A 24,616-nucleotide genomic window follows, 5' to 3' on the forward strand; every position below is an offset into this window, starting at 1 on the left:
ATATAATAAAATATAATTCAACCACAATGATAAAAAATAAGTCAACAAAATAAAGATAATAAATAATTCAATAATAAACAAAATGACTAAAAAAAAATATTGTAAAATAGGAACTTTTAATGTGAGCAAACTATAATTAACGCCTTTGGTGGTATAAATAAGACGTGACCCATTTAGTGTCACTTTATTTGAACTTATACAAACAGCCGCGTCTCTATTGTAAGTATTTTGGCTCAATATATATATATATATATATATGTTTTGTCTTTGTTCAAATAGCATACTACAATTATTGTTATATTTTATTGCAGTGTATTTATTTCCTATACAGTAAACAAGTTATTAAACGACGTCTCGTTATTACTTGTAAATAAAATATTATGTGTATACGATATTGTTTTCCGTTGGTCGCAAAAAATATAACCTTCGACAGCGGTAAAAATAAAATTTGTTAAAAAAAACTTTCCGGCCAAAACAATATTATTAACTCTCCCCCTTCACCCCTGCCCCACTGGAACTCAAGTCGTGTAAACTTTACTCGCTCACAGTGTGTATACACAGCTTTTCAATAGCAATATTCTATTTTTATTTTGTCTAGTGCTTCCGCGTTCAAGTATAATACCGCCGCCGGACGAGGGAAAAAAAGTTTCTTTTTACGTTGTATTATATTTATCAATTCTCAACGTCCATTTCTTCGAGACCAGAAAACCGTCTATGTCTACTGAACATATCGTTAACAGCTGTGGGGTTTGTACGTTTCATTTTTTTTTCACATTATAATAATATTTTCCGGTGGCGGAAGTTGTTATGATAATATTACAATTACAACATGACTTGTGTTGATTTTATATATTTATCTATAGAACTTATAGTAATGCCATTAGGTTAGGTTACGAATGAAATGGTGAGAGAGGATTTTGATAATTCCTGAATAACTGATAAGAAATTATTGATAACAATTAAACTATATCGCTCACCAGTGATAAGATATTATGCAAAACGCCGGCTATTCAAGACGGTATTTTTTTATTAAATTCCATACGGTAGATTCTGGCGCGAAACTGAACGAGTCTTACCGGTTACCGGGTATTAAATTATGTACCTATACGGTTACCACTCTGGGTACTGTATAAAACCACTACAGTACCGTGTAGAAGTCTGGTTTCAAATGAGAAATATTTGTAGGACAAGTACCCGTTAAGAAGTCTCAAAAAAAGCGTTCTATAATAACTTCTCAAGACTATAATTTCATTGTACCAAACGATAGAAACGATACTCCAGTTCTGTTTATCGAAGCGTGAATCTTTAGATTAAAGGCAACTCGTATGCCCTTTATTCGGTACATCACATCTTATATATTAGGTATATTAAAATCTAGCTATATGTCATTAAAACAAAATCGAATGCGAAATCGAAATTAGTTTATCGCAAATCTATATGAACCGTAACAAGTCTGTTGACACGTAAATTTGTATTTAAGTTCCTACCTATGTTAATTAAATATTATAATTTAAATATACTTTGCAACCTCCAAAATTCGGTCCAACTTACGCCGCTGTATGTTATAGTTATTTATTGGCTTTGTGGCGTTAAACTATTGTACCCGTTAAGAAGTCTCAAACATGATTAAGACTATTATGCTATAGTTATTTATTGGCTTTTTCACACCAAACTAATATAACCCGTGTAGAAGTCTCGAAAAAAATTAAAAAATAAATGTAAAAAAATGCAAAAAAAAAAAATTCTCCTTCGGTTCTGTACCGCGCAACGTAGGCACTCTGATGGCTTCACTCGTCCGACCGAATGACTGAAGGTTATTTGAAATTTGTTGATTTTATGTTATTTAAACACATTATTGTATATTACTAACACGTATTTATTTATTTAAAATATTTTGTTTGTAACCATGGTAACCACGGCCATCCTTGGTTGAAGGGTTGGAATTTTCGAAAAGTACTGTGCCAGTTAAGAGACAGAAAATCATAGCTGATTATAAGACATAATGACGATCGACAATGTCTTTGCTCCAAGGGAAAGATTTAATATGTTCCTATTGCATAATGCATATTTTAGAGACAAATTTTTTTCGTTTATTCAACAATTTACGTTTAAAGTAGAAAACTTCTCGCTAATCTTACTGATACTCGATTTGTGACATAAATTATTTGCACATTATACTCTTTCCAGTAACGGTCGTAAATGCCTAGCTATTGATATTCCAATGTAAAACCTCAATCTACCTTAGTTGGTTTAGTTTAATGGAAAATTGAGTTTTCTATGGTTTAGCTAAATTACCGTTAAAAAATTAGTTTAATAACCTTTAATTAATTTAACTGCTCGGTTTAGTGATACGATCAAGTCATGTTCGATTCGTACGACTCATTCGTTGATAGCTTTTGGCAACTGTCTGTATGGTAAGACTGAATTAAATGTGCTATCTGTTAAAATTACCCTATTTTGGGCCAATGTGGGAAAGCGAGAAAGGGTAGTTTAGTGAACAGGCAGTGGTGCGGTTTATTACATTATACCTTATAACGGCTCGATGGATTGTGCTTAAATATTTAAACAGTCATTGAAGTAATAATTATTATTCGGGGCTCGTGTAACCTTAACAAACCAAGTGTATAATATTTAGGTTTCTGTACTAGATTTCTGTCCTGTTTGGATGTTTTATTACATGATAATTGTAATACTACAAAGGTTATAAATAATACACAATGTGCAACTTTAAATGAAAATTACAATAGATGTACACTATTTAATAAAAAACAATTTCAACGCATGAATATACATAACATAAAGGGAATAATGGTATTGTATAATTTGCAATAACGTTATGCTATGGACAGGAGAGCAATAACGGGCAGCATTTATTGTACATTTTATAATTGTATTGTGTTGCGAGTGTCTATGTATTATACATAGACACGGGTACAGATAATACACATGGCGCATTGTGTTTGTATAATAAATTACAATATTATCTGAGCTGTGTAATTATTTTATCAAACTGATATACTGTATCAAAAAAATATATACTCTTTCTAACCTTATTGTTTAAAACATACATGCGACATTTTTACTAAGGTTATGTTTCATACTGTAAAAACTACTTTTGTTGATGACATAAATATTATAATTGAACTGAGCTAAAATATTTAATTCGCATCTTCAATAACGAGGACAATTTTGTTTGTTTAGCAAACTGAATATAATTAATTACACAATTAAGTTAATAAAATACTCTCCATTAATGAGTTTTACGTTTTTAAGATTATCGAAGTTAATTAGCATAAAGATTAAACACCGCTCGCCCATCGATTATTTTAATCAAATAAAAATAGTAGTAGCTATGGTTTGCTTGTTAAAGCTTTTACAACTCCTCGACAGGGCTCTAAAAGTTGTCAGAAAGTAAATTTTAAAAAAGTAATGCCAACTAGGCGAAAATGACGAACCGTTAAAAAATGTCTGACGCAGAGAACAATATAATCTGATCAATAAATTTTATAATTTAGCTGAAATATTTACATTAAAAAAAAAAAAAATTATAAAAACTACTTTAACATGAAAAAACGTTAACGAAAAGCCGTTAAAGGAAATTATATTCACCTAACTTAATTTTGAAGCCCTTACAAGTGTTCCAACTTGCTTATAATGTTTATTTTACAATAATTATCAATAAGAAATTGTGGATCCGAGTTATGGCGAAAGTTTAATAAAAAAATAAAAGTTATTAAAGGCACTTTTTGGCATGTCTACCGAACGGATATAATGGTTTTTTTTTACATTTTTTATAGTACACTTACAACTTTCTCTGTGGGGGCTGAATGGTCGATTTTTTCTTTACATCTTGTGGCTCTTCATCTGTTATCAAACATTCTTATCTCTTATTATGGCTTTGTGTTTTCCGAATAAATGTTTAGTTAGAATTAGGAACGGTTGAGCGCCACGAAACACAATATATGGTTCATGAGTATTTCTAATTGGACAAGAGGAGTTTTTTTTCCACTTATACATCAGCACAGTCTGTAAATAAAACTTCCACTCCACATGGCACCCTTCTCTCTTTCTCGTCACGATTGATTTCAGCAGAAGAATATTGTGCAATTTTTAACAGTAAATGTGCATAACTAAACGACCTAATGATTTTGAGATTTTTATTAGTCCATACTCATCAATATTTATTTATTAAAATACAATTATGTGTTTAAATAACATAAAGTCAACAAATTTAAAATAACATTCGGTCACTCGGTCGGACGAGTGTGTGACTCGAAGAACGTCGTCTGGCGCATAGTTGTGGTTAGGAAGAGCCGAAGGAGAATTTTTTTTGCATTTTTAATTAAATTTTTTTTACTGTTTTTGTGATTCTCCAACGGATAGAATAGTTTGGCGTCACAAAGCCAATGGATAACTATAACGTAATAGCTGTTTTGTTCATGATGTATGAGAATTATCACGGTTTACTGTTTGTATTATTAAGAGACCACCAAGTTTTGTAAAATACTTACGCATACGACATTTGACATTTATTTTTTAGGCTTTTTAACGGATATGAGTTTTTGTAAGTACGTAATACAAGTACATTTCTAGACATTAAAAACAGCTTTAATTAGGTGTTCTTATTATTTTTAATATACTTCATAAATTAATGAAAATCAATGGATAATTAAAATTTTTGGATAATTATTTTTTTATTAAATATTATTTCGGATGTCAAAAAAAATTGTTTAATTTACTTATTATTTGTATATTATGTATATTTAACTTTATTTTTAATTATTTTAAACAATATTATTCAACAAGTTAATGATTAAAGTAGGTATTCACTTTCATTAGGTTTTTTTACTTAATAACAATTACTAACTTCTTTTCTAATTTGCACATAATAAATACCAACTATGAATATATTTGTTACTTGACTTACTCTTAAACTATATTTAATAGCTTAGTGTCATCTTCAGGTGTTAATTTTAGTTGTGTTGTATGTAGTTATATTGATTTTTTTAAGATTCTTCGCCAAGTGCAATATTTATTTAGTTAAAATAAAAAAAAACAACAAAGCTACCCTCTTTAGCTATTTTTCAACCTCTCAGGGTCTTATGAAGGAGTTGAGTAATTTTGACCAAAATATATAACCATAATTACTTTCTTATAACAATGAAAAATTGAGGTGGTTCTACATCAAAAATTTGAAAGTTAAAAAATATGGACCACCCTTATAACATATGTTACTTAAAATATGTGTTTGTTAACAATTTCTATTAACCTTTCAAAATCGTATGGTTGTTATCAATTTCTTTTAATATTGAATGATATTTTTAGTGTGAAACTCAAGATATTATCAAAGATTGTATTAAAAATTTTGACTGGTCGATAACCAGTTTCGGTTAATTATTTATGAAGTAATTGAACCTAACCGAGATAACGCGGACGTGCGTACACGATTTAGCCTATGTTATTTAATATCATAAATTATGATAAAAAAACAATCCACCGGGCATCGAAGATCGTATAAAAAAGATTCAATTCTATAGGATTTCTGATCCGATTCTACTTGGTCGAATCGATGCCGCACTGGCTTTTTATACACTGATTTTTTCTTCTTTAAAGACTTGAATCGACGGGTGAAAAATGGCCTTATAATGCTGTACAGTACTTGGTTTCTTAGCAAATTTTCGAAGAATAACACGTATATAAGATGTGTATTATAATAATGCTATTTTATCGAAACATATGTCATTAGTGGACTATTTTTGTGCAATACTTTGTTATTGTAAAGAAACAAAATATACGGTCTTTACTTTGATCAAATAATATTTTTTTTTTGGCAAAAAATGGTTTACAATGATGCGTTGAACAAAGAAAAATATCTGGACTAGGTACAGTTTTTTTTTTAATTTCCTGAAAACTGTGTTTTTCGCAGATTTTGTACATTTTAACATGAACACCTTAAATCTTGGCCTTTTTGCTTCAAGCCACAGATTTTTATTATTAACTATATGTAGGTAACCATATATATTTTTTTCCCCGCATACTATGCTAGAAATTAACCCACTGCAAGTATGAACCGTCTTTCTCTTATTTTTGTATAATATTATATATACTGACTAGTATAATTTGTTGAAGGGTATTCAACATTATTTAAAATTTTAGTTAATTTTGGGTTGCTTTCCAAGTAATTGAAATTATAAATAAACTGTACTACAATTGATTGGTAAATTGTTTTTGTAGTGAAGTTATTATTTTTTACTTTTTAGTTCACTTTTTTACTATTTTTTAGAAATGTTTTTAAAAAAAGTTATATAGGCAGTGTTTCTGTGCCGCCTAAGTCGACGTAAAAATGCTTATTAATTTATTCATTATTTCAGGTATAATATTATGTCGGGACGTGACTATTGGAGTGGAGTGAGAATTTTTTATGTCGATTTATAATATAGTATTCCTAGAACAAGTCGCATCAAGCACCTTTGATAATATTTTTAAAATATTTAAATCATTTTATAAGACGTGTCCCATGTGAATTGTTTATTTAATATAGAAAAAATATAAATTACTAAATAAGAAAAAATTTAACACACAGCTCCGGGATCCTCAAAACTCAAAAGATTATAGTTATCGTGCTTTATATATTTCATGTTTCAAAGCAATGTTTTACTACTACTCAATTAAAGAAATAAACAAATCACCTATATCATTTTTTGTTCCACCGCAGTAAATCCTATCTAATTAAAAAACGTAAACTGTCTTCCGACGGCCACCGCATACAAAAAGTAGATTACCAGGTTCAAATGTGCCCAATAGTTTGCCACCGAGCACGTCTCTGCCATCAGTGGTAAAGTAATTTTAGAATCCAAATTTGCAATATACATAATATATTGAATAATAATAATATTTAATGAACATATAATACATGTATTATTATTATTTTGTTCTAAAATTCAATTGAAAATATTTCATCGTCTCCTCGTCACTCATTGTCTGGAGTACTGCCGTCTGCTTCACCGCGACACATCTTCCCCGACAGACTGTCCAGGATACGGTTAGATGGGACGGTGGGCCAGCATTTCGCGCTACTGGCTTGCACCGTCACCGTCGTTCCCGAGTTGTCCCTTCGTTTCCATCGTCTGGATTACTACTTCACGTCTTCCTCAACAGGCCGGCCGGACAAGTTCGGGATGCGATTGGACGGAGACAGTGGCTGCAGCATCTCGCGCTACTACAGCACACGTGTCCGCCAACGGCTTCGCCGACTTGCCGGCCACAGTTTATCGGCTGGAGTACTATTGAAAGTTGTCCGACTCGCTTTCTTCGCTTTCTGACTGGTACGACGTTGGCCGTCTCCGCTTTGTTGACCTGGGTTGCTCATCATCAGAGTCTAAACGCGGTCTCTTCAGACCTGATGATGAGCACGGCTGCGGGTCGTCCGAGTCTGACTCAACTGGTCGGCGTTCGTTGACAGGCGGGTGAATGGCGCTAAAAGTATTACAGTATGTATTCCAGTTGTTTTCTAATACTATTTCTCGGATTAGGTTATCTAAGTCGTCATCAATGATAACAAAATATGATCACCCGGCCGGAAGGAAATAAATCATTTTTTTGATGTACACATTAATTTACATGATAAGCTATATGGTGCACAAAATATGAAAAATGTAATACCAAGCGGTCGTACTTACTTGAAATATGCAAGCCTTGCATCGAAGCTGTATGTGGGCATGAAGTTCCGGGAATATTCGTCGTCGTCGTGGATTTTGTCGGTTTCGTCTGTCTCAATTGACTCGTCATCGTTGTCCTCTGTCTCTCTGTCGTCGGTTTCATCTGTCTCAATTGACTTGTCATCGTTGTCTTCTGTCTCTCTGTCGTCGGTTTCGTCTGTCTCAATTGATTCGTCATCGTTGTCCTCTGACTCTGTGTCATCGTTGTCCTCTGTCTCTTTGTCATCGCTGTCCTCTGTCTCTGTGTCATCGTTGTCCTCTGTCTCTCTATCGTCGGTTTCGTCTGTCTCAATTGACTCGTCATCGTTGTCTTCTGTCTCTCTCTCGTCGGTTTCGTCTGTCTCAATTGACTCGTCATCGCTGTCCTCTGTCTTTCTGTCATGGTTGTTGACAAGTGGTGGAACAGCACTATTAAAGTATGTACTCCATTGTCTAATGACTTCCAATACTATTTCAGGTATATAGTTATTTAACTCGTCGGTGTTTATGTCAATCTCTTCGTCCGTGTCTCTATCTCTTGTGTCTATGTCGCTAAAACGAATTATACATAAAAAAAACAATTGTATTATTAACACTAGCTGTTGTTAAACTCGACTAGCCAGCTACTATTTTGTCAAGCTTTAGTACTTGTATATAAGGCGTTCTGGAAATAACTCTTCTTCGTCGTCCGTCAAGAAGTCTTCGTTTATGTCATTTATATGATCAAATAAGAATTTGGGTGGATCTCTTTCTAACGGTGCCATTTTAGCTAAAAAGTGACAATATTTTCTAACTTAGTCCTATGATAATATAATTCAAATACTGTGTTTAAAAAATAAGCTCCGAACGCATGTCGCGTGACTTTGATTTGAGACAACTCTAAGAATATTATATGTACATATTGAAAAACATATTTTATCTTTTAAAAAAAATGTACAAGTTTTAAAAGTGAAAATAATTAGTCATTTAGGTTATTAAATTGCTTTTGGTAAGATAAAATTATCAGCTTTTCTTTTTCAAAATTCCTTCAGTAATAAATATTATTAAAACGTCGGATCAAGAAAGCTACAATATACAGCCGACGCATGTTGTTAAATTAATTTTTTTTACTGACTAAAAATGCATTTTTTTCTAAAACAGTTTTTTAGTATCTATACTAACAACAGAACACTTAAATTTCTATGACTGTTAGAGTTTTATTAAACAAGTACATCCTAAAAATCTAAACCTAGTCGTACGAACACATATCATAAAAATGTGTATCATAGAAATAATTATTAAATATAAAAACGTAACGAGAAGAGAAAAAAAAGTATGTGGACACTATTGTACTAATTGAGAATAGTATTTTATCTTTAGTTTATAACATCATCTTAAAATAAGAACTTACCTGTAATCGGTCACCGTTGTATAAAAAATCAAAAGAATGAAACTTAATAAATATATAAAAAAAACAATGAAATAAACAAAAAAACAATTAACACAAAATACAAAAGTGTTACAAGTAAATACAGAATGTAAATATACAAAAATAATAAAAAATGTAGAAAAAACTGAAAATAATTATCCAATAAAAGTGTAAATAACAAGAATAAGTAAGTATAAGTTTGATATGATAATCGAAATAAGCTTTTTGATTTAACAGAGGTTGGTTAGAATAATTCAAAGTGTTTATCCGGGCTATCAAGATCAAAATGCGAAGAAAACCGTGTTGTTTACAAGGTACAAGACAAAAATTGCCTTGACGACCAAACGGTGAAATTATTATTAAAAATTTTAATGTTATTTTATCTAAAAAGTGACAATATTTTACTTAGTCCTAAGATATAATTAAAACACTGTGACTTTGATTTGAAATAACTTTAAGAATATACAAACATAGGTATTCGAAAACATATTTTACCTTTTGAAAAAAATGAACAAGGCTAGGTTTTTTTTAGTACTACCAACAGTACACTTAAGGTTCTGTGACTATTTATAAACTGTCCTTTAACAATAAAGAAATACTAGCGAGAACCATTGTAAAACCCAACAATATAAGTCTTTTACTGTTTTTTTTTAAAGTTAAATTAAATAAGTACGCCCTAAAAAACTTACCCTAATCGCACGAACACAAACAATCATATAAATGTGTATAGTAATAATAATTAGTGAACGTGACGAGATGTGGAAAAAAGTATATAGACACTAATATTAATTGAGAATAGTATTATACCATTAGTTTATAATAACATCTTATATATTAAAAGTTATCTAAGATCGGGAAATGTATCGTCAAAAAAAGAAAGAAAATTAACAAATTAACACAAAAACAATTACTTACTTACCTGAATACTAGTTCGGAACGCTATAGTTTTGTTGAAGACAATATCCAATATTGTTAAGTTTCAATTAATAATTTATTGTTCCAAAAATACACAAAATAATTATTATGGAAAAAACACAATTTTATAAAAAGTAAATGACTTTAAATAATAGCAATTAGTTACATATATTAAATAAGTCGCTATAAGAATAGTTTAACCAAATTATATTTACCAACAAAGTAAGTTTAACAGATATTTTATCGTTTAGAAGGTCGGGTAGGTTATGCAATACAATGCATAACTTTTTTCCTGCTCTTTGGTTTGATTTGAAGCGTTGATGGTTTTATAGCTTTAAGTCAGCCGATCACGTACACCATAACCAAAAGTTCATACCTGTCAAAATTGCCTGTCAGAAATGTTTATCAAAAAATAGGCGTTTTTTAGTAGTTTCTCCCGATAACATTGTACTAATTATAATGTACCTAGGGGATGTCGCTAATGGGCCAGAACCTAACATTTGAGCTCAGTGTATCATAATTTTAGGTAACATGGCACAATAGTTAATAGACAGATTAAACAGTTTACAGTTTAAGTTTAAATCACAATCTTTAAACCACATAACGTCATCTGCCGTCCCTACCATATTCTCTGAGCATCGCCCGGCGATCGGGCTGTCCTCTTGATTTTATGTCAAAATTGTATTAATTTATGTAAAACGTAAAACAATTCCATCTATTTGTGTTCTCTCGCTTGAAAAGTACCAAAAAAATGCCTATGTATGGTTAAATTTTCATTTTCTGGCATCAATTTTGACATGTATGAACTTTTAAGTATGGTGTATGTGTTCAATAGACTAATGGCAATAATACCATCAGAACTTCAGAACAAACTAAGGAGAAGGCAAAAAGTTATGAATTGATTTTTGCACAAGTGTCGAAAGAAAAGTATTTTGTGTGTGAGTAAGCACAAGTCGTTTTTCTGTACAAATAACACATTGAATCTTAGCGCGCTTAATATCAGCAGACAGGGCGTGACTTAGCGGGTACAACGCGGGTCGTGCGTCTCTCTAGCTGCACTACCTGCCGGGTTAGAGCCCTTAAAGGGCAAATTTGGGAAATTTTCCCAGCAAAAGTCGATTGTTGAATTGCATAACAACAGCCGTCGACGGACGGTTATCAATACTTAGCAACCGCGAATAGGATGACTATGACGATGCGACTTTTGACGACGACACATTTGATATTTTGAAAGACCAACAAATTTTGGAGATAATGATACTGGAAATTATGCCAATGACAATACCGAAGACATAGGGGCCGGTGTCATTTTGTTGGGCGTATGTGAACCCGGTAACTTAAGCATAATTATATATTTTTTCTATTTTGTTAATTGAATATAACATAAAAATTATAAAACAAGGAAATTATAATTTTTTTTTTTAACGCAGGAGATTTCATTGATTTAACCCAAGACAGCGATGATGGAAGTGAAACTGAAAATAAGAAAATTACCGAGCACAAAGAAGATGACATCAATTCTTATGATATAAGTTAGAGATTATTCATTGATTTTCTCAAAATTGAGGTAATTTTCTACATTTGTAGCTTTTTTTATGAATTGTAACTTGTTTATTAGGATTTTAAAAAAAAACATTTGTAACTTTATTTGTACTTATGTTTGATTAGATAAGTATAATTACTTATTTCTAAATGCACGACTTTTTTTTTGATAATTTAAAATATATTGTAACTATTTTGTACTTATTTTATTTCATTTTTATTTTAATAATACAATATAGACCAAGGCCCAGTGACATATAAATTTATGTAACTACTATTATAACTACTTTTGTTTTATAAATAAGAAAGTTATGTTGTCTGATCTTTTAAAATTATTTTGTAAAGCTAAATAATTTAAATGCATGTATGTAGATGAATTTACTGTGGTTTTGAAGTTATAAATGTAACTTTTCTCTATTTATAAGTAAAAACTAATGGCCCATTGGTTAAGAAATTGGACATAATTGACAATGGGAAGTAAAACAAAGTATACTTTACCATTATATGTAGGAAGAAAATTTTTTATTCAAAAAAATTGTAAAACAATTATTCAAATAGTTTTCAAAATAATAATTCGAATGATTTTTCTACTTAAATAAATTGTACACAAATTATTCATAAAACGTTTTATTCGAATAAGAATCAGCAAAACTCTGATGTATATCCTCTTTTTTCCCTTGTCAGTTTATTCATTCATTTTATAAGTCATAACACGGTCGTTTTCCGTACTGGTGTACAAAAACAACGCTGCGCCGTTCCTTATACCGACCTTAGAACATCCCGGCGTTGCGGTTTGCCTATACGAAACGCCGTAAACTCGATAATTCCACTAAACCACACATATACCATAAACAACATCATTACAGTCATAGTAAACGAATAGATTGTTGAAAATTCAAACACTACAATGTATTAAAATCGTTCGTCTACATATATTTTATGAAATTAAAACTTTTATGTTCGTATAAGGAATGAAGGTTAACATTTTCAAAGTATTGTAAAATATTGATAACAAAACGAGCCGCTAAATTGAATTAACTAATCTATTACAGTTAAATTTCTTTTTTTTTGTGTTTAAAATAACGACCATATTAATATCTTATGTATGTCTATATTATTAATGATGATTTTAAATTGATTAGTGGTTTAAATTTGACAACAGAAAAATAAAAGTTGTCACAGTGTCAAACAAAGTTTTACAGTAGCGGGATATTGTTTTAGTCAATAATAATAATAGTAAAATATTAAAATTAAAATATTAGAAACTTCAAATTTGGTCTCATAAAAAGTTAGGTATCATAGAAAAAGGCAAGTAAAAAAAACCAGTACAGTGGGGTCGGGGCATAGTGGGGACGGAGCATAGTTGGATCGGGGCATAGTTGGGACGGGGAGGTTACAGATTTAAAACTTTTTTAACTTTACTGGTTTATACTGTGCTTGGTTTGGATTGCATCGAAAGTGATTTTATCACTTTCAGATTTAAAAATTCCAGTAAATCTATAACCTCCCCGTCCCCACTATGCCCCGAACCAACTATGCTCCGTCCTCACTATGCCCCGACCCCACTGTACTGGTTTTTTTTTTTTTTTGCAAAAACGTAGTGGACCAAATAACACGTCATATACTATGTCTTGTTAAATTTTGTTGGAATGATCGACGATTCATGTTTCAATCGTTTGTACGCTATAGTTTAAATTATAATTGCTTATTCTCAATAAAATTAATATTTATGTATTATATACTTCCATTAGAGCAATCTCACACAAACTATTTATACTTCATAGATTATATTATTTTAAAGCTATATTATACTTCTATTTTACTAGATGGACAATGTACAAAATAAAATGCAACTAAGAAAAACCTTTTCATACATCCTTAAAATTAAATCGTGTACTGGTACTGTGATGGACAAAACAATACATTTTACCTACATATATTACTTATTAGTTACATATTACTAGCGTGTATAGGCACTAGCGGTCGGCTGTTGCCTGTTATTTAACAATAACCTTTTATGGAGATTTTAAAAATTGTGTTTTTTAATAATAGTATAGGAGCATTATCATGATGTTAAATGTTCACGAGATTTAATCTAGTCATAAAGTAAAGTACTATCATTCAACACTTTTAAATACTATTAAAATATATCTTAACTTGAACACAGTAATAAAATAATGAAATATTTTATACAAAATTAGAGCTACAAAAATATAAACTAAAAAATTAAAACTAGCACGAAGCAGATTACATATCTTATATAAGATAATTTAAACAATCAAGCGTGAATCTCTTTAAATGAATAACAGTATAACAATATGCAAAACATTAGTTTTCCTTTAAAAAAATTGTATTATAAAAAATACATTTTGGGGCGGTATAATGCATAACAACCAACACAAAATCTGAATCCAAAAAACAACAGTCCTACTGACAGTTTTTAGTGTCTGTTCGTTTCTCACATCTGGTACAACCGGGTTTTTAGTTAAAAAAAAAAAAAAAATTTAATTTGTGTAAACTTTAAGTCAAAAGTGGTACTTGAGCACAAAACCTAATAGTATCATTCTGCATAGATATACATAAAATGGTTTTAATGATTTGATCAATTTTTTTTAAAGATTTTAGCTGTTTTTGTTAAAATATACGAAATCTGTGAAAACACAGTTTCCCGGCATTTAAAAAAAAACTGTAGTGCCGAATTTTTTTTCCGTTTAATATGTTATGGGTACATATGAGTTCCAACTACTGCAAATTTTCAACCCAAAAGTTTTAAAATTACGGCTAAAAACCCCGAAAAACAAAAAAACTTGTACCCCCCCTAGGGGGGTGGAAAATGGGTATAGTTTAAATTTGACACAACTGATGTGTGCGGGCATACAAAATAATTATTTCTTATACATTTCATCTTGATCTGACTCTTTTTCTCGAAACTATAGCCAGTAAAAGTTCTAACTTAAAAACTCGTACGGTTTTTTTTTTGTTTTTTTCAACTTTCGTCTGTGAAGAATTAAACTTTTTCAACTTCCCCCCCCCCCCTCAAAGTACCAACTAGATGAAATTTGCGATTTATAGAGTACGCATTTTTATTTTTCAAATAAATTTAATAGAGGACAACATTTCCAAAGGAAACCTAATATGTGTTTTGTATTATCGACGATGCATAGATCAATATGATTTAATGTAAAAATACAATTTTTAAAGCCGTGTAAATTGTTTTCTGACTGATGTTTAAAAGTTCCCTCGAAAATCTTGTTTCTTATCTCTGAAATCACTTTGACAGGCAAGGTATAATACTACATCTATTAACCAACTTGTTTGAAAGGGGTACATTTATCAATATGTTTTTGCCATTGAAAAGATCATCGACGAAATGATCTCGAATATGTAATTAACACTACAAATTGCGCCGTTCAAATGGAATAATTTAGGTGTTATATTTTGCACAGTTCAGAGTGTACCACTTAAGTCATTAAAAAAAAGGGTTAAATATAGTAACCGTGTCAATGTTGGTGATTCATCGTTTGCACAAAACTCACCGAAATATAACAACACGCCTAGTTGTTCACAAGTAATATTGTCCTTTATCTTTTCTATTATAGGCGTTTTAAAATCACTTTGACAGGCAAGGTATAATACTACATCTATTAACCAACTTGTCTGAAAGGGGTACATTCATCAATATGTTTTTGCCATTGAAAAGATCATCGACGAGATGATCTCAAATGTGTTGCACCCATAAAACAATGTATTTTAAAAAATAAAAATCAAACACTCCCAACACTAACACATATAGCAGCTGGGTTATGAGTGTACTTGGCAATTTTGTATTTTGGCTAAGCTTTGAGTGGCTTTTTTAAAAGTTGTTTCTATGTAATTTGGCTGAACTAAAGTACTAGTGGTGTTGTATATAAGTCGGCGAATGTCTTGAGGTGTATTCATAGAACTATTATCATACGGTGTGGCCATGTTTGACTTATTTACTTACCGAGACAATTTAAAAGTCAAATAGACATTAGATTTCGTTTTGTGTGTAGTGTTCAACACTACAAACTGCGCCGTTCAAATGGAAATATTTAGGTGTTATATTTTGCACAGTTCAAAGTGTACCACTTAAGTCATTAAAAAAAAGGGTTAAATATAGTAACCGTGTTTATTTATGCACATACCTGCACTACTTGATCGATTTATAAATCAAGATAATATGCTGTTACTTAGGTTAAGTGATACTTGACTGAAGTCCTTATTGAGATTGTACGTCACTCTTGATCCAGAGATCACTGATACTCATCTTTGCTACCTATTTAGTTTATTATTATAGTCTTATTATCTCAACATCTAAATTATAAAGAAACAAATGTATGACTTTATGTATTGTAATAAGTATAATATAAGATCACACATGTTGCAACATTAGACCGGAATGGTATGTTCAGCAATTTAAATATCAATCAACATGCTCTCTGTGGATTTTAATAAATGTATATTAAATTTAAATGTTCAAATATTGAAGGTCTAAACAGCTTAAGTTTTAAAACATGATGTGTCCTGGCCCAGATGCAACGCCAAGTATAATATTTAGAAAACATAATACTTTTTAATATGTACTATTCGAAATTTTCCTATGATTAGAATTATGGAATTAGTCGATACATTTCATAAAATAGTACTATATTTAAATAGTTTCTGTGAAATATCCAAAGGCCTACGATTAGATGTATATATTGTATATATTTATAATTATTGTAATCAAATTATTGTCATTATTCGGATGCCAAGGCGCCGGTGTCTTAGGAACCACGGTTTGTTTCATTATGGAACATAGTTTGTCTTAGTTGTGTTTTCACATATCATAAATTATTCTCATAATATATAAATTGTTTATTCTTTGTTTTCTTTCATTTTTACCTGTATAAAAATGAGTGACATCAAGTCTTTCGAGGGACACCTCGCTGAAGCGAAGCCAGCGTTGTCTGGAAAACGTGGAAGGTCGGTTTGATGATTAACTCTGAAAATTATGAAAAAAAATTATTTGGTTTTTCTCATATGTTTGCAGATCCGACGACGGTGGACCGGATTATTCGCTTCCGCCGCCGTTTAAAATGCATAAACCCGACGACCCGCATGCTTCTTGCACAGCTATCATTGCTGAACTCAGAGAACAAATAGCTAAGATGCAACAAACGTCGAAGCAAAAAGATGCGCAAATTTTTATGAAAGATAAATTGGTAAGTAGAAATTTACACCGGCTCCGGTAGGGCTCGAACGAACGAAGGAGATTCCATCCTAAATTTTTCTTTTCTTTGATAGATTTTCGTTCTGAAAGCAAAACGTTTCGCCGCCGAAACTGAGCTTCGCAAAAAGATGGACTCCGAAAAAAAAGTTCATAACAGGAAAGCGGAAATGTTAACGAATAAAGTCCAAACACTACAAAACGAAGTTGACGCTTTGACCAAAAGCAACCCCAAACTGAGTGGAAAGTGCGGCGGCAAGGCGAAATAAATTCCATATGGGTAGCTACTACCAACTTTATATTTGTTTACGGCGTGGTGGTAAACGTATAATATTTGGTAACCATGTATTTATTTTGTAGTGATATTTATATATATTAATATTTAAATATCGTAAAAAGGATTACACTTTGAATATAAATTCAATGTGTAATACTTTTTCTTGTACACAAGTTAACCTTGTATAATATTTTGTGATATAAATAATTTTGTGTTTTTATGTTTTGTATATAATTATTTTCAATTGTTTAATTATGTTGTACTTGTGACTGTGTGATGTTGTACTTCAAACTTTGTTAAAATGTAAAATTTATTAATATGTATTAAATGAATTTGTATTGTTATAACCTATCTAATATTGTCATGCTGTGTAAAAAAATAAATTATGTGATTTGAAAATGAAAGTTATTTTTCGGTCGTTATTAGATATCTTAGGAGAATAAGTATAGATCATTTTTTTTTTTAAATAATCGATGAAATCTTTTGATAATAGTATATTGCCGCCGCGACGGGCTGGTGAGCTTTCCGCGCGCGCCGTGGCCTGGTCGCGCCGACCGCCTGCCCCGTTCCGTTGTCCCAGCCGGGCGTCCTGCCACGTGCTGCCGCCTATGGGAACGCAAAATTACCGTATATTATTGAAAATTATTTGTAAAACGGACACACTGTGATAGCCGTTATTTACCTTAAAAAAATACTTATTTTAATTTTTGGAAAACAATTTTTTTTTTGAGAAAAAACGATCGTCTAAACGGATAACATCGAATTGAATCCATCCTACTTTTAGTTATTTGAATTGAGTCCTGTTTATTATCTTAATATGTTTGATTTTATTACGTAGATAAGATCGTAAGCATAGTGTCCTTTGCTATTATTAGTAGGGAATTTGGACGGACTATATTGAATTGAGTCCCGAAAAATGGTGTTGGTAAAATAAAGCTGGTGGCGAAAAATTCAGAAGTTGGGTCTGTCTAAGGAACATAAGTCTAATTCGGAGAAAAGTAGATATCTCAAGTACTTTTTCGGGTTTCCATTTTCAAACGAAAATGACATAGTTGAATGTTTCACGGAAGATTTGATGGTGAACCATGTGATGTGATTTGAATTGACAGTTTCACAGATAACATATTAGATAATTACATTGACAATGAATTTGGACAGTTTCCCCTTAAAAATTTGGTGTGATTTGTCAGCAAACACTAATCGGACAACTAACAGTTGTGAAAGTTTTCATGCAAAATTAAATGCATTGTTTCACCCAGGACATCCGAATATTTTTATTCTTGTTGACACTCTTCTGGGCATACAGTCAGATACCTACATAAAAATACGAAGCAATGCAACAAAACCATGTAAAAAAAACATTGGAAAAAGAACCATTTTTTACGGGAGCAGATTATCAAACATCAACAAAAATAATTAGCAGATTTGACTATGTGAAATCGGTTTAATTTTAATTTTTACCAGCAACTATTTAAATTTTGACATTATTTAATTATTTTTAAAAGTTATTAAAATTGAAAAAAATTTTTTTGACCATTTATAAACAGTGTACACAAGCACACACATGTTTTGGGAGACTAATCAGTCAAACTCCATGTGTTGTCTCATGGATAACGCTAATAGACTGAAGGCTCAATTCAAAAAACCAAAAAATATATACTTTTGGTCAATGTATTTTATTTTATATTTTTTTTAGTAACTTCAGGGTTGTAAGCCGTCAAAGATCCATGCTATAAGTCTTATGGGGTGTTTATTATCTCATGTTTTTTTTTATAGTGGTTCAATTTGATGAGAACAATTTTCATTTTTGAAATGGCGGGTTTTTAGGGGTTTTTGTCGATTTTAAAATTTATTTTCTCAAAAACTTGACGTGCTATGACAATATTTTAAACACACATTTGGATTGCTCGCGAAAAAAAAATCTATCGGACAATGTTGGTGTTTCATCGTTTGCACAAAACTCACCCAAATATAACAACAACGCTTAGTTATTCACAAGTAATATTGTCCTTTATCTTTTCTATTGTAGGCGTTTTAAAATCACTTTGACAGGCAAGGTATAATACTACATCTATTAACCAACTTGTCTGAAAGGGGTTCATTTATCAATATGTTTTTGCCATTGAAAAGATCATCGACGAGATGATCTCGAATATGTAATTAACACTACAAATTGCGCCGTTCAAATGGAATAATTTAGGTGTTATATTTTGCACAGTTCAGAGTGTACCACTTAAGTCATTAAAAAAAAGGGTTAAATATAGTAACCGTGTTTATTTATACACATACCTGCACTACTTGATCGATTTGTAAATCAAAATATGATGCTGTTACTTAGGCTAAGTGTAACTAGGCTAAAGTCTTTATTGAGATTGTCCGTCACTCTGGATCCAGGGATCACTGATACTCATCTTTGCTACCTATTTATTCGTGTAAATAAACAACAAAGACAATAACAGTAAAGTGTAGTATTTTTGTTTTATAAGGTAAGGCAATAAAATTGAGCAATTTAAAAAAAATATACACACAAAAGTTTCATAGAAGTTTTTATATATTCAAAAAATTACTTGTCACCTTTCAGGTGTTGATGGAGGTAAGTTTTTTAATTAAATTTTGCTAATTTTATTCCTTAATCGATATTCCAATGAATAAAGTAATAATTAACTGGCCAAGTGTCAAGTCATAATACAAATAAAAGAGCAGTGTTGCTGAACTCAGAGGTTATGGACTAAATAAAATGTTTCTGCTGTATATAATAATCATTTTTATGTCATTGGCAATCTCGTGCACTCATGTAAATTTAAAATTTGTTTTTATTAGGTGATATTATAATCTCCCATAATATTTAGTTTATAATCGCTTTGGTCCAATGCTGTTAAAATAGTTTTTTTTAGAAAATCTAAACCGCTTAAATTTTAAAACATGATGTGTCCTGGCCCAGATGCAACGCCAAGTATAATATTTAGACAACAAAATACTTTTTAATATGTACTATTCGAAATTCTCCTATGATTAGAGGTATGGAATTAGTCGATACATTTCATATTGATTTATTTTCACGTTCGACTATTGATGACAGCTTTAATTTTAATAAAATAGTACTACATTTAAATAGTTTGTGTGAAATATCCAAAGACCTACCATTAGATGTATATTTTGTATATATTGATAATTATTGTGATCGAATTATTGTCATTATTCGGATCGTCAAGGCGCCGGTGTCTTAGGAACCACGATTTGTTACATATTAAGCAACTCCGTTAGTCTTGGTTGTGTTTTCACATATCATAAATTGTTCGCATAATATATAAATTGTGCATCCTTTGTTTTTTCATTTATACCTATAATAAAAATGAGTGACTTCAAGTCCTTCGACGGACACCTCGCTGAAGCGAAGCCAGCGTTGTCTGGAAAACGTGGAAGGTCGGTTGATGATTAACTATGAAAATGATTATAAAAATTATTTGGTTTTTCTCATGTTTGCAGATCCGACGACGGTGGACCGGATTATTCGCTTCCACCGCCGTTTAAAATGCACAAACCCGTCGACCCACATGCCTCTTGCACGGCTACCATTGCTGAACTAAGAGAACAATTAGCTAAGATGCAACAGTCATCAAAGCAAAAAGATGCGCAAATTTTCACCAAAAACAAATTGGTAAGTAGAAATTTACAGCGCTCCGGTTAGGGCTCGAACGAACGAGGGAGATTCTTTTGTGAAATACCCTGAATTTTTTTTTGTTGATAGATTTTTGATCTGAGAGAAAAACGTTTCGCCGCCGAAACTGAGCTGCGCAAAAAGATGGACTCTGATAAAAAAGGCTACAATAGGCATGTGGAAATGTTGACGAGTAAAATCCAAACACTACAAAAGGAAGTTGACACTTTGTCAAAGATATGTCGCAAGCGGAATGCTGCTGCAAAGTCCGGCGATAAGGCGAAATAAATTTCATAGTAGGTTACTTGTACTATTATGGTAGTACCCTATTTTATAGTGTCTACCAACGTTGTATTGTTTTCTACTTAGATGTACAAGTCCACCATAGTCTGTTACGTGGCCGCCCAAGCTGTCGATATCCGGATGTCCTAGTCCTACAAACTAGGACGTAAGATTAACTTAATACAACATATTAAGTTGAATTTAAGTGTTCCCGGATCGACATTGGTGTGTCTTTTTTTTTCTTATACCAATGTTAACTTTGTATAATGGCTCGTACTATAAATAATATTTTGTATGATTTGTATTTAATATATTCAATTGTTTAATTTGTACTTAATATTTTGAATGTCAATCTTGTTGTATACCTGTACTATAAATAAAATCTTATGTTTTTATGATTTGTAATTCATATTTTCAATTGTGGGCTTTTTTTTTTGCTGTATACACTGTAACTTTTTTCCATTCTTATTTAACCCATTCAATTTTCCAGAGTATCTTCAGATAGATATTTTATTTTTATTTTCCCACTATTTTTACAATAAGAACACGTGTGGACTTTTTAAATTTTAACAATGGTACGTTATGGAAAAGAGCCACTCACTAATTATAAGTAAACATAAACGACAATTAATGTAGTGGTAAAAACTTACAATTGTTTCTTATTTAAGTCCATTTCTTATTCTACGTATACCAATGAGATTGCCAGATGTGAAGATACAGTTTTTTATATCTTGAATTAATAAAAGAGATCATTTTAACAATAGTAATTATTAAATTCGACCTTGCTGTACTCTTAACTTAACTTTTATAAATACAATTAGCCAGTTTAATATGATTATTTTTATTTTTCATGCCAGTTCTAAATTAGTTGATTCGTTTAAGTCCTTTAAAAAAATTGTTTAAACCTTTTTGGCTGTGATCCTTTTTTTATTGCAAGATGTTGTAACAACCAATCACCGATGTGCCATTTTATGATACTACACTACTACTCAAATGTAATAGTGATGACATTTAACATTTATCGAATGATAATAGTTGCGTATTATGACAACCTCCAATTTGATTTTAATTCCTGTTTATACAACATAGTGCTATGTTGTACAATACCATATTGTCAATCGATCAATAGAACTTGTCTCGTTTGCTCGATTGTTAACTTTTGTTCCATATAACGTATACGTGAGTTTACTGGCTAATGTCGAAAGCATTCGATTTACTTTTAAGCCATATGGCAAAAACAACGACCACGGATAACGATCCGTCATTTCTGATATTATTTGTGCCGTACATTTCTCTCGTGATGCTCACTTAAAATAAACAACAAAAAGACACAAACGACAAATTTTTATTGTAAACATTTTTACACCGAGTGTAAAATAATACTTAATAACTTAACAAGTAGTCATTAAGATTTGGTTATCGACCATTTTCAGTTAAAAAAGCACTTTAATAATTTCTATAGAAAAAAAGTTTATTAAAGTTTTGTTTTTCTATGTTCCAGAAAAGTTAATTTTTATTAAAATCATAATGTACAGCTAATTAGAGAAAAATCCGAGTGAGCCGTAGAAATTACTATTGTGATATAATGACGGTGATGTAGTAAACCCACGTATTGCACATGTGTCCCTAAAAGGGCATGTCCTCCTTTGCGTCTATGCATTGTTACTAAGACGTGACCGATGGGTGTCCCCTTCAAATAATTTAATTATACTTTTGTTTTAATTGCATTATTTTATTATATTGGAGTAGAGTGACGGCGTCAAGTAGTCAGTAGTCGATTACCAATAGTAGTGATTGCACTACGCAGTTATTATTATATTAACTTCAAATTTATTAAACATTATTATATTGCTAACGTATTGAATTACTTATTGTAATATTAACCAATTACTCTATAATACTTTTCTTATATTTATTATATATATATATATATATATATATATATATATATATATATTACAATTAACTAAAAAGTGTTCAACTTATTAAAACCTACTCCTAGTTTTCCGTTACAAACGTTGGTCGTTTACGGTGTTTTGTACGCGGTCAGCACTACAGTGATAATTATTATGATTATTGCGTTTGTGTTTGAAATTGGGCGCCAAAACCAAAATAGGACTCCGACCGGTCACACTACTTATTATGTAGACATTTTGAGGGAAAAAAATGAAAAAAAATTCGCCTGTCGCCAACTAATTTTGGAATAATTGAGTTAAATTAAAAAAAATAAACACCAGTACCTCAATAAACTACAGCACCGACTAAAACGACCAAAGGGCACCGGTCTCACTACTTTTCGGTTTACCCAAGGCGGTTGTGAATCACAACACGTGTTGGCAATATAGTAACGTTTACCGAAACCGGAGACCTCCGGTTTGACGGATTGACTTGTAAGTATACCGTCTTGAAAAATAATTGACTTGAGCGACGATTGACGGCGGGTGAGCACACCGCGGCACACGTGATCCAATAATACATAATATATTTTGTCAGCCAGACACTGCGTGGACTTATATGTAGACCTGTGTATATAGTTCCAAGTATATAAGTACTTGCACAAGACCGGTGACGTGTTAACGTATACAACGATTTGTTTTTAAAAAATCGATCAGCACATAAAAAAACACCACGACGTCGTCGTGTCGGCGATGATAGCGTATAATCCTCTAAACAATATTTCCTTATAATAATATTACTATGACGTATCTTAGGACAATCTTAAGATCATGGGCCGTCGCGTACTACCGCACAGCTGAAAGAATATTGTGACACACACTGCAAAAGCATAACATGCGATATTACTAAAAAATATATTTGCATAAAAAAACAAACCAGTAAACTTGTGAAATACAAAATCGTTTTATTTTACAATATTATGTAGTTTGTGTTCCAAGTTATATAAGACGGGTTACGCGCCATGGCTGTGGCGTACAGCTGCTTGGAGTATATACAATTAGTTTATACAATAATAATATAAGTTATGTGAAAATTGTTAATGTATGATAACATTATATGATATGTGAACGTTTCAAATGAATAACAATATAAATTACAATGACACTGACGATTATCCATACTAGAAACATCGGCAGAAATACCATGATAGTCAGAAGTTTCAGCAACAGTGCATAAGAAGTCAATACAAGTAGCAAAGGTGCAATAGCCGTGAGTAAGAGTACCAGTATGACAATACTAGAAAAAAGCAGCATAATAGCTACTGCACTGACCACAACTCCGTAACACACCTTTGCGAATAGGCCTTTGCCCATTTCTCGGATGCCAGTCAGAATGGTCTTTCCAACAACCTGTTAAATACATTTGAAGAATACAGCGATAGAGTTAAATTCAAAAATTAATTTTAAACTTACAAGTTCTGGTTAGTGGGGTAGGTATATAACTGTTAAAAACAAAATAATATGTAAATTTCTATGAGAAGTTTATTACCTGTGTGTCGACCTGCAGGATCGGCAAATTTGGTTTTCCAAATTCAATAAGTGAAGTTCTGTCAAGGTTTTTGACTTCGGGCAACACCATGCCAAAACCCGGGTAGGAAATCATATCTACACTGCAGTGCAAATGGCGGCTGTCCATCGTCAAATTCCAACTG

The 24,616-nt window shown here is 31.5% G+C and overlaps 1 protein-coding gene across 1 annotated transcript; it reads right to left on the minus strand.

Annotated features, from left to right (window-relative positions):
* Positions 1-7,283: 7,283 nt before the first annotated feature.
* Positions 7,284-8,461, minus strand: LOC126845979 (protein PFC0760c-like). The gene is made up of 3 exons (XM_050585065.1): positions 8,346-8,461; positions 7,680-8,249; positions 7,284-7,476 (listed from the first exon to the last, which is right to left on the minus strand). The coding sequence occupies exons 1-3, from the start codon at positions 8,459-8,461 to the stop codon at positions 7,284-7,286; spliced, it is 879 nt and encodes a 292-aa protein (XP_050441022.1).
* Between the last annotated feature and the right edge of the window lie 16,155 nt (positions 8,462-24,616).

The sequence above is a fragment of the Adelges cooleyi genome, unplaced genomic scaffold (assembly GCF_023614345.1).
Source record: "Adelges cooleyi isolate 19-005CV unplaced genomic scaffold, UGA_ACOO_1.1 ACOO_flye_CR_arks_rails_tigmint_CR_PRNA_803, whole genome shotgun sequence".
Taxonomy (NCBI): domain Eukaryota; kingdom Metazoa; phylum Arthropoda; class Insecta; order Hemiptera; family Adelgidae; genus Adelges; species Adelges cooleyi.

Bases quoted from the DNA above. Each gene is read 5' to 3' on its own strand.
- LOC126845979 (XM_050585065.1), bottom strand. From the start codon at position 8,461: ATGGCACCGTTAGAAAGAGATCCACCCAAATTCTTATTTGATCATATA. The intron at 8,250-8,345 runs GTACTAAAGCTT...AATTCGTTTTAG, and splicing joins CCAGAACGCCTTATATACAA to CGACATAGACACAAGAGATA. The intron at 7,477-7,679 runs GTAAGTACGACC...TAATACTTTTAG, and splicing joins GCAAGGCTTGCATATTTCAA to CGCCATTCACCCGCCTGTCA.